General features: G+C 30.5%; 2 protein-coding genes across 2 annotated transcripts; both read right to left on the bottom strand.

Annotated features, from left to right (window-relative positions):
- Positions 1-4,858: 4,858 nt before the first annotated feature.
- LOC111910770 (uncharacterized) lies at positions 4,859-5,986 on the bottom strand. The gene is made up of 4 exons (XM_023906593.3): positions 5,668-5,986; positions 5,497-5,579; positions 5,218-5,420; positions 4,859-5,103 (listed from the first exon to the last, which is right to left on the bottom strand). Exons 1-4 carry the CDS (start codon positions 5,907-5,909, stop codon positions 4,987-4,989), a joined length of 645 nt encoding a protein of 214 aa, XP_023762361.1. The 5' UTR covers positions 5,910-5,986; the 3' UTR covers positions 4,859-4,986.
- Positions 5,987-10,505: 4,519 nt separating this feature from the next.
- LOC111910750 (uncharacterized) lies at positions 10,506-11,701 on the bottom strand. Its single transcript, XM_023906572.3, has 3 exons — positions 11,327-11,701; positions 11,104-11,186; positions 10,506-11,016 (listed from the first exon to the last, which is right to left on the bottom strand). The coding sequence occupies exons 1-3, from the start codon at positions 11,581-11,583 to the stop codon at positions 10,709-10,711; spliced, it is 648 nt and encodes a 215-aa protein (XP_023762340.1). The 5' UTR covers positions 11,584-11,701; the 3' UTR covers positions 10,506-10,708.
- Positions 11,702-12,026: the final 325 nt, after the last annotated feature.

Below are 12,026 nucleotides of genomic sequence, written 5' to 3'. Positions count from 1 at the left end.
AGTCCATCTGTCGATAACTTCTTTTCTATTTGTTTCAATGTTGTCAATATTGAGAACGTTTGTTCCGAACTGGTTTGGATTTCCAGTGGGAAGATCTGGCATAGAGCCAGGTCTATGACCTTGTTTAGTTTTAGGTCTTTTTCTTCTTTCACCTTGAAAAGAAGATTCTCCAGGATGATCGAAATGTGGTTCGGTTTTATTCATCCCGAAGTTAGGCTCTATATCAGAAGAAAGAGATTCTACTTCTTATTCTGAAATATATACAGAAGTTTCTTTATCAAATGTTTCTTCTATGACATTAATCGTTTCATCAAAGCGATAAAAGTTGTTTAAGTTCCTCAGATGTAGAGATTTCTAAGTTTGTTGTATCATTTCCTTTAGATTCAGCAAGATCTAGTAACCTAAGAGCTTGATCAAGAATAGATACATTTGATCCATTGATTATTAATTCTTCATCTTCATAGTTATCCAATAAGAACTTTTCTACTTTAGATAAATAATCTATCATGTTGACTTAAAGTAGTCTTTAGGCCATGACATAGAACTGGGATTCCTTGATGATCGTAGTTCTTCATTTCCTACATTATAATTAGGGTATGAGTACTTACCAGTGAATGACTTTTTATCTTCAGTTTTAGGATCTAAAACTATTGTAGTTTTATTGATTATATCGATAATTTCTTTGTTGCAAGAACATTTTTGAAGTTCCTTTTGCGTTTCATTAATAATTTTAGCAACGATGGCTTCTAATTGGTTTGTAGTTACTAAGCCTTGGTTAATCATTTGATCAATCTTTTTTGATAGTTCTTTAACTTTTTCATTTAATTGATTAAGTGATTCTTTAATGTCAACCATAGATGTCATCCCATAAGTTGTTTTATCTGATTTTGCACTTCTTTTAATCTAAGATTAAATCTTTCATTTGGTCTGTAAGAACAGCTTTATAGGCAACTTCTTTTAGTAGATCATCAAAGTTTTTAGAAATTTTATTAAAAGTTTCTAGTAGTTTCGAGTTATGTTCTATTATGTTGTTCATTTTTTCTAACTAGGCAAAAAAAATTTCAAACCGATTTTTATCAACTTTTTCTCCATTTTGAAGGGCAAGACATAAATCTTTCTTAAATTGATTGAAAGGTATATTGTTTTTTGATAAATCTTTAGAAATATCTTTTTGAATTCCAAAATAGTGATTTATTTTGAGTGTATTTAACCAGCATCTTGCGACAATCTGATTTATATTTTTACAAAGGTTAGCTAGGGTTTGAACGCCTACTTTTTCTGGAGGAGAAAAAGCATATATTTTTTTTATTAGGATCATCAAGATTTTTAAGTCTCAATGATTTACCCTTTTTGTAAATATGAGGAAGGTCTATCTTACTCATTTATTACTTCACTTAGTTGGCTAATCGTTTGATTTAAATTATCCACTCTAGAAGACATACTTCTTATGCTTTTGAGTATATCTCTTGGAGTAGCTTCCAGAGATTTGAATATTTCACCTATATGAAGAGAATCTATTGAGATTCTAGGTGGTAGCTTTTCTCCTAAAGGTTTTTTTTTTTTTTTTTTTTTTTTTTTTTTTTTTTTTTTTTTGTTTCTGGCTATGTATAAAGCCCAAGAGCTATCTTGAGGATCTATGTCACAAAATTGTTTATCTTTGACATGTCCTATTTCTGAGAATACATCTTCAAGTTCTATGTATTCTTCTTTTTTATAGTCTATGCTATGATGACTATTTGTCAATGCATATCCTATAAGCTAGGTTATTGTGAAGGGTTTATCTTTTGGATTCATGAGATCACTTCTTTCAAAGTGATGAATAAAAGATAAAACCTTATTTAAGTTTGTTGATTTCAAATCTAAGGCAAATTTAGGATAAATTGAAAACATGAATTTTTGGTAAGCTAGATTTTCTTTGGCTGCACCAAGAATACAATCTTGTCGATGATTGATTCTATCATCAATCAAGGCCATTTTTATTGGAGAATTAATTCCTTCTTGAAATTGAGACTTGATTAGAATTTTTACTGCTCTGATATTGACCATTATAATTTTAGATCTTATTTCTATGGGAATATTTTTTAGATTACTGTTTATCTGTTCTTTGGTTAATAGTGGTAGATAAACAGATCTTGTAATATATTTTATGTCGAGTGACATTTCTTTTGTACTAACGAAGTAAAATATTTTGTTTTTTCTTTTTAACGTATTCAAAATATTAAATCTTGAGGGAACGTTTCTAAATATATTTTCTTTCTTTATTTTAAGATCTGTTTTCTTAATTTTTGAAAGAAGTTCTTGTTTAGTCATTAGACTTCCTTGAAAACCATCTTCATTTTCAACTAAGCTTAACATATGATCTGAAGGTTGTTCTTCAGAATCTCCTCTACCTTTATCTTTTAAGGATAAATCGATAACAAGGCTCTGATACCAGGAAGTGGTTGCAGATAATTTTAAGTTAAAAGCTTATCTTTTAACTCTGTCAAATGGTTTTTATTAGATTTAAGACCCTTTTTTAAGAGCTTTGTAGTTAACTACCGTTCTTTTCTTTCCTCTTCTTATTTCTGCATCATTTTCAACAAGGAAAGCGGGAGAAATCATGAACTTATTAGGTTATGATGACTATCTTCATTCATGTACAAAATGGACTATGTACCTGGTCCATAGATAATGTTATTTCAACAAATGGAGTATGTACCTGGTATCAAAGTTAAGATGGACTATGTCACCACAGTTCACCACCACCACCATCTGCCACCTTCATCTCCACTTAAATTTTTTCTGCCACTTCAGTAAACCCACTAGAGAGATCGTGTGGCGCTTTCTCCAACAATATCGCTAAAATGAAACTTTTCCATAACAAATTCATCTACAAATTCAAAATTTATTCTAAATATAAATCTCTAATCAATATGATAAAACTGAATATGAGGTTATTAATTAGAAAACAAAAAATAAATCTTACCAGGTGATATGTCTTGCTCATCTGCACTTGCTTATCAAGATCTTTTGGTTCCTTCCTTCTATTATCATCGACCACCACAAGGTTCACCGATTGAGTATCAGGAAAAACCAAAAAGGTTGAGCCACAAATCACATAAACAAGATAGAACTTACAAACCAACATTGAATCTGATACAGATTCATGAAACATAGAAGTGAGCTTAGTAGATTAAGGAAGAAACAGATCGATCAAAGTTTACCTTTTGCGCATCCTCCGAGCAAGGCGATATTTGTCTGTCTTGGAATTCATTACGACGACATTAAAATCAAGGAAACAAAAACATCGAGAACCAATTTCATGCCTCCATCTTTATCAAAACATGATACCGAAGAAACAAATCGATGTCCAGATTCTATGTCTGGATTCAATGGTAGATAGAGAAAGAATATGAGAGGAATTCGTGGGGAGGCCATCGAAACCCTAAAAACCATACAAGTTGTGGTGGATTCAAAACCAAAATTGGACCTTTGAGTCAAAGGGCGGTGACTAAACTCGGTCGGAGGAGGCTCTGATCCACAAGAGTGTAGCGGTAAAGGTTGATCTGGGTTTTTTTCAGTCTAGGCTTGATTTTGAAGTTGTAGAACTTAAAAATTCCAAATCAAGAAAAGGGTGTGTTCTTTTTAGGAAGAAGACATACATGAGGGAGAGGGAGAGGGAGAGGGAGAGGGAGATGGAGAGGGAGAAAGAGAGAGATTTGAACCTTTTACATATTAAATTTCATTTTTAAAAAAAAAAAAAAGAGAAAACCTCATAAATTGTCAATGGAATAGTGAAATGACGAAAATGCCTTTCACTTAACGGGCAAAAATTGACGGAGTGAGCCATAAGGACTACACATTAAAAGTTATGAAACCATGGGATCCATCCAAGAGGTTTTTAAATGTTAGGGATGAAACTTCAGATTTTGTAAAACCACAGGGACAATTTATGAAGTTTTGTCTAACAAAACACATTTACAATGCATTTTTTTGTTTCAAATCAAAAATCATTTTTTTACTCAATGCTCACAATTGTATTTCATCTTTTTTTACATTAAAAAATCTTATTAGTATATTATTTCATATTTAAAAACCATATTTTTTTTTTTTATATAAATACGATTTTTTATTTAAACCGTAACGTAATGTAAAAATTTGTATTAGTTATATTATAACCATATTTTTCATTAAATACATAATTTTAATGTAAAATATACTAGTATATTTTAACACATAAATATGTAATTTTAATGTGAAAATATGATTTAAATGAAAATAAATACATATCTTCTGTACAATTTTATTTCACCAATTTTATATACATAAATACATACATACGTAGTGCGATGTGGTTCTGGTCATTGAGATCATGTAGTTAAGTTTGTGAATGAGATCTAAGTTTAGAATGACATGACCTCTTATTATTTTTTAATGTACTCCGTTAATGAAATTTTATTTTCATCATCAATTGTCTTTTATTAAATGAAAGACCAGCATTACATCAATATGGTACAGCATTGTGTACAACTTTGCACCATAACACAGTTGCTCTTTGATAGCGTAAGAATCGAATTAATGCAAGAAAGTGTCAATTGCTCATAAAAGTATTCATAATGGTGAGTTCAATGGAAGAGTTGAATGAAGTGAAAAATCTATGTGTCATTCAATAAATGAAAATCTATCATTGTAAGATGCCACCTTGACATTTAATGGATTTGGAGTTCAATGGCCATTAAACTCTTCAATGAGAAAAAAAAAAGTTTTTAATTCATAAATATTTATTATAAATTATATTTTATAACATTTGATTGAATTTTGTAGAGTTCAATATATGTAAATGTATTATAAGAAGAAATTAATAGAGTTGTATAGCTCGTAGAAAAATAATATAACAATCCATTTAAATATATGAAGTTGAATGCCATGTGGATGCCGAACACCGATTTTTCTGGCTACTCGTCTCTTTGACCCGTTGATCAGAATTTTACAAGGTTTCAGTATTAATTAATCAATGTCATTGTTTTTGTGCTTTTCTCTTTCCTTGGTTTCTTTTGCGACTTCCCTAGCTTCCTCTAGCACGGGTTCCATTAGATCCTCTATCTTCTCTTGCATTTCTTGAAACTGAAATTCCAAAATAATTAAATCATTTATGTATGTAATCTGAGTTTCCTTTTGGTATAACAAGAAAAATTAAATAGATTTTGAAATATAATTAATACTTTAGCAGAAACTCACCTTGTCAATGAAATCGCCGGCGGTGTGAGCATCTTTTTCCACTCTTTCAGCCACCTGTTCGATGTAATCAAGAGTCTTCTTGATTTGGCTATTTTCCGGCAGATCATCTTCGAGTTCCTCCACCACTTTGTCCACCTTATCCGCCACCGACTCCACTATATCCGATATATGCTCCGCCGTATCCACTATGTGGTCAACTTTCTCTGGAACACCCAATTCTATAAGATAAAACTTTCTATTCCAACATTAAAAAAAAACTCTTAATTAATTAATACTTACGTAGAAGTAATTTGATTGGACCTCCTTTGGTTGTAACAGAAGGGACGGCAACTGTCATCAAAATCCCAATAGCCCAATTCTTCCTACACAAAAGGTTTAAAATTAATTAAAGCAACAAATAGATTTAAAAGACTCATAATTAAGTACATACAATTAACATAGATTAATTACCAGGAACCAGAAGGAGGAGTAGGTGGTGGAGATGGTGTTCCGGCGGGTTCCACGTTGGCATAAGCGATCATGGATTCCCATCTACTGGCGGCGATGTTGGTGGTTGTGAGCGGAGCTAGCGCTATGGTGTGTTTGTTGATCGGAAAACCAGAAATAGGATTGAATGAAAGGCTAACATAGGATTTGTGAGTTAGGGTTTCATGCAAATTTATTTGAGAAGACAAACACGTTGTGATCGACATGGGTTAATTAAGATCTTTAAAATTTCAACTTCTTTTCGGATATTATGTGTAGAAAACAATTTATGGAATATATTATATATATACAGATACATATAGATCAGGAGATGATGCTGTAATCACGTACAATTATTATGATATCCGGAAATTGTCGTGTTTATGACATTTTTGCCCTTGTGGCACGTGGTTGTTAGCTAGCTAAGAAACAAAGAGAGCAATCGTATCCAACGAAGGGGATCTATAATTATATTGTCTACACTACAACTACCTACTCAATACTCATCTTTATGCTTACAGCTAATAATCTTCTGTTTGCATTTTCCTTCTGTACATGTTTGATAAAAAAGAAATAAAAATTCAGTAAAATATTAATATACGTCACTAAAAAACATTATAAAGTACTTGTCATATATATTAACGTCGTATTACAATCTTAGTTCGAATTTTTTATCCGATACAAACTCTTGTAAAAAAAATGCCATAACCGGTATGTCAAAACTACTGAACTTTTGTTTTAAATTAATGTGTTCTAGTGATATCGGTTAAAGTTTTAAATATCCCTTCACAAGTGTTTATCAGTATGGATCCTTTATTTATTTTTATTTATTTTTATAGCTGGCATGATGCATACACAATGGAAATATGGAAGAGCAAAGAAATAATTGGCCATATGTTATTGTTTATTGAGTAATTGGTTAAAAAGATTATCTTGTGAACAGAATTATCAGCAATTCACATGCCAAATTGTTTATTCGAGAAAATTGAATAGACCAAAAAGCTTGACCTAAAGCCGAAAGGACACCACAAAAATGTGCGGAATAGTTTAATAATGTTAGGTAAGGAAATTCAATAAAATGATTTATAGTATTAAGGCAGTGTAAACTACAAGAATGATACCCGTGGTTTAATCAAATTTACAGTTTTGTTCCAATTTTTAAAAATTGATTGAGCTCATTTTATGGTTTTATCTCTCTTCCATATAAATGAATATATTATCCAAAGTTTTAAAAATTGGTTCGAACTGGGACCCAAATATATGGGTAGTTCAACTATCAACATTTTATGTCAATTTCTATCCTGGAAAGAATCAAACGATTTCTTTCAAAAACAAGTTGAACAAGTGTGATAGAACCAATATAAAACCGTTTGAACCTGTTTATTGGATTTGGATATTTGAATTTTCACTTAGGCTATGTTTGGCTTACTAATTGAAAAACTAGCCGATAAAAAATGATGTTTGATAAAACTATCTGGAATATATAAAACTACAAAAAAACGCATTTAAGAGAATGTGTTTCTAAAATTGATTAAAGGGTATATTTGGAAAATTTTTAAAAAAATGTACTAAAAAGCTAGCGTATAAACTATTTTTTGGTTTGCCAAACATGACAACATAAAAAACTCAAAAAATAAGCTAGTTATGATGTGCCAAACACAATCGTAGCCCCTTAAAAATTATTCATTTTAAAGCAAATTGAATAGCTGGATCGGAGTAAAACTTATGATTATGTATTTTTTATTGTATTTGGATTGATCATCCACTTCTTGTTATGTGTATTATTAATGTTTGAATTTGTAAATATCAAATTCTTGGTTTATATATATATATATATATATATATATATATATATATATATATATATATATATATATATATATATATATATATATATATGTCTAAGAAAATATATAATACATAAAAATTCTAAAAACCAAATGAAATGACGGTTGAATCGAAACCGATTCAACTAAAAAATTAGTTTTTAAAACATTGATATTACACATTATAGTATATACACCCTCTCTAATAAATGAAGACTTTTTTTGTCACTTGTCACACTCTGATTTAATTTGTCAAATGTCATTTTGTAGTTATTTTGAAATATTTTTTTCTACATGTCATTTTATAAGTTTTCTATTTTATTAAATTCCACATAATATTTTAATGTAATAATTGTAATAAATGTAATAATAAATGGATATCAATTTTATTAATGAACTTACCTTTTAATTTCAAAATTTCCAAAATTAAAGCTTATTAAATAGTTTCTTTTATTTATTTAAATTTAAAAGATAAAAAAATTTACAGTATAATAATTCATTATTTTTCTTAGACAAAACTGCAAAAATGGTCCCTGTGGTATGCATTTTTTCTGAGGTTTGGTCCAAACCTCGACTTTTTTGGATTGGTAGTCCTTTGGGCCTAGTTTCAATGCGTATTTGGTCCCTTGGTAAACTAAAATGACTGTAATGCCCTTTATGTATTTATTTTTTATTTTTCTTTCATTTTTTTAATTCAATATATATTTATCTACTTTAATAAATAATAGATAAAAAGAGGGTTCTCTCTCTCTCTCTCTCTCTCTCTCTCTCTCCTGGCAGAATCCCAGATCAAAGAACTAGTTTTTGGTTCAAACACTTCTTGCACGATTGGTTCATATTTATTTTTTATTTTTCTTTCATTTTTTTAATTCAATATATATTTATCTATTTTAATAAATAATAAATAAAAAGAGGGCTCTCTCTCTCTCTCTCTCTCTCTCTCTCTCTCTCTCTCCTGGCAGAATCCCAGATCAAAGAACTAATTTTTGGTTCAAACACTTCTTGCACGATTGGTTCATCTTACTGTTCAGCGGCCTCCCCTGTAACCAGTCACAAATTCACCACCATCTACCATTTTCGATGAATTGAAACTACCCATCTCCCTCTATGCCTACCCCTAATTTTCATTTGAAATCGATTCAGGCTTGTAAAGCAAAAATATGAAGAACAACGATTTGAGATTGTAGGTGAGGTTTTAGAGAAAACGAAAACGTACAAACCCTGCTTCTGATTGTCGGATATCAAATCAAACACCGTCATCGTGTTCCTCTTGATGTTGAAGTTGAGTGCAATCCGGAGAAAATCGAGACCCACAAAAGGGAGAAAATCGAAGCAAGCAGAATTGACCACATGTACACGATAACAATGGTCGGAGTTCAATTAGAACCATGGTGGGTGGGATGAGGGGCATCGATTTTGGTGTCTGCAATCACCCTCTTCGTCATTTGCCTTAGATTTGACGGTGAAATTCGTCACTGTAAATCTAGGTCACAAGATTATGAATCGGCATCTGAACGGTGAAGTTGGCTTCTACATCTTTTGATTATCAAGTCTGGTAACATAAATTTCTCAAGAACAGGGGTGAAGTTGGCTTATACTTCTTTTGATTATTAGGTCCGGTGTCTGCAATCACCCTCTTCGTTTGTATATGGGTCACTGCGTGCAAGAAGAAAAATCACAACCCCTGTACTGGCAGCCATATGGAGTTGGGTTTTGTACTCCGATGACAACAACCAAATCCTCACGAACACCATTGTCGGTGGTTCTTCTGTAATCAAAGAGTCAAAGATTGGGTGATGGTATGTAGTTTTTGTATAGAGAGAGAGAGTGAGAGAGAGAGGCCTTTCATTTTTTTAATTATTAAAATGAATAAATAATTATTAAAACTAAAAAAAAATGAATTTAGAAATAGAAAATAAATACCCAAGGGCATTAAAGTCATTTCAGTTTACCGAGAGACCAAATTCGCAATGAAACTAGCTCAAAAGGACCACGAAGCCAAAAAAGTTGGGGTTTGGACTAAAATCCCAAAAAATGCATACCACAGGGATCATTTTTGCAATTTTGTCTTTTTCTTATCTATTTTAGTTAATGAATGTTTTTTTTTTCACATGTCATACTCTCATTCAATTTGCCAAATATCATTTTTGATTATTTTGAATTAATTTTTCTTTCACATGTCATTTTATGGGTTTTCTTATGAGAGTTGATTTATACACAATAATTTTTCTCCATACACAACAATTGTTGCTTTAAAATGTTGTATTGTACAACTATATAATGCATGAATTGTTGTGTATGCCAAAAACGATTGTATACAAATCATTTCATTTTTCCTATTTTAATGAATTCTACATAATACTTTAATATGATAATTACAATAAATGTATTAATAAATGAATATCAATTTCATTAATTGATTTACCTTCTTATTTCGAAATTCCCAAATTAAAACTCATTAGTTTATTTTGTTTATTTATTTAAATTTAAAAGATAAAAAAATCAATTTTAATAATTCATTATTTTTCTTATTTTATTATAAACCTAAAGTTCTTAAATATTTAGATCTTCATATTTTTTTTTAATTAACACATATAATACATAGGTTTTACATCTAGTTTTCTTATAAATTCAAAATTTTTAAATATTTTAACATTTATATTTAACTTTATTTTTTTAAAATAACTTCATCTAATAAATTAGTCTCTCAATTAATATAATATAGATTTAGAAAAGGCCACGAAACTCGGTGTGATGGGCTACAAGACCCACAACAAATAGTTTAGCAAAATACTAGTGATGATGGCCAGAATGATCCAATATTCTTAATTTACGTCATGCTACACTTATTCGGTATCACTCATAAACATTCTGCAATCCGCATCCTATTGTATCATGAGAGATGTAGTTGTGCATTATGAACTATAGGCGCCATATCGTAAATGCATGGCAGACGTAATTATTAGCTTACGTACGAAAGAGAAAATGGATGTTCAATATCTGAAATTTTGAATTATTCCTCCTGTCATTCGAGCTCCTTTCAAGTTTGATTATTTAGTTAACAAATACATAGAGACCAATTAATACTAAACATCCAAAATATTCATGAATTACCGTTAACGTTTTTTTATACAGAAGTAATCAAATTTACGAATAAAAGAATATATTTTCCATATAATTATATACAGTCAAACTCAAAATTAATGAATCTTTTGAGTACTTGAGTTAGGATCTTGATGGAAATTCTTGGTTTGATCTTTGACTGATTCACCCAACAACTCCACCTCCTGTTCTATTTCTTCAACGTTATGGAGGAAATCTTCAACCAATTGAGCTTCTCTTGCTACTTCCTCCGCCACATCTTCCACAAACAAGGCGGCGTTTCTCCATTTACCACCATCAGGAAGATGATCGGCCACCTCTTTTGCCACCTTGTCTACCGTCTCCGCCACTTCCTCCACATACTCTAGTATTTTCTCGGTTTCCTCAACCACCGTATCAACTTCATCTTTGCAAACAAAATGTTAAGCATATGTTAATTAGTATTTATTACCAAAACTAATGAATATATTAGATATCAATGTTGAATTTGTACCTTTAAATTTCAATAAGTTGCTCCATTTTCTACTGAAAAACGGTACGATCACGGTAGTTATTATTCTAAAAATCCATTGTTGCCTGCAATTAAAAAAAAAAATACATAAGATAAGTTGTCGTTTATAGAACCTTGTTATGTTAATTTCCAAATATATATCAACCTAAATTAAATCAAACACTTCATGTTGAATTGAAAAAAAAAATCCAAAATCATAACTGACCATGAACTTGAAGAGTCACCGGTAGGAGGAGGAGGACGATGATGATTTCCTGGTTTAACACTATGCACCAAGAAGGCTCTACGATCTAATTGGCTGCTGGAAGTGATCAGAGTGCCCCCGACAAGGTGCGGTTTCTGAGGTTGGAGGCCAATAGCGGCCAGTTTCTTAGTGATTACCAGACGGGTAATAGGCAATCTCTGTAAATACTCAATACTACTCATCATCTTACCATAGCCAAGAACCAATGTTGTCGCCATTCTGTTAGTTATATGATCTTGAACTTGTGGATTTCGAAAACGAGAAAAAGGGTGAATATATAATGTTGGGATGTTTAAGTTTAATTAACGTATATTTTCTTGATGAATCTCATTTATATATATATATATATATATATATATATATATATATATATATATATATATATATATATATATATATATATATATATATATATATATATATATATATATATATATATATATATATATATATATATATATATATATATATATATATATATATATATATATATATATATATATATATATATACTTAACTGTGTAGATTAAGATAAGGAATTGAGAGAAGATTAGGCTATATATAAAATTTGGCACAAGTGTCAACTTTGCATCATCGTACGACAATTCCACACGTTATGGGTAAACCTGGTTGACACAAGTAATCGTAGGTTCCAGAACAA

Source organism: Lactuca sativa, chromosome 1 (assembly GCF_002870075.4).
Source record: "Lactuca sativa cultivar Salinas chromosome 1, Lsat_Salinas_v11, whole genome shotgun sequence".
Lineage (NCBI taxonomy): Eukaryota > Viridiplantae > Streptophyta > Magnoliopsida > Asterales > Asteraceae > Lactuca > Lactuca sativa.
This window is presented reverse-complemented; position numbering and strand designations above follow the sequence as displayed.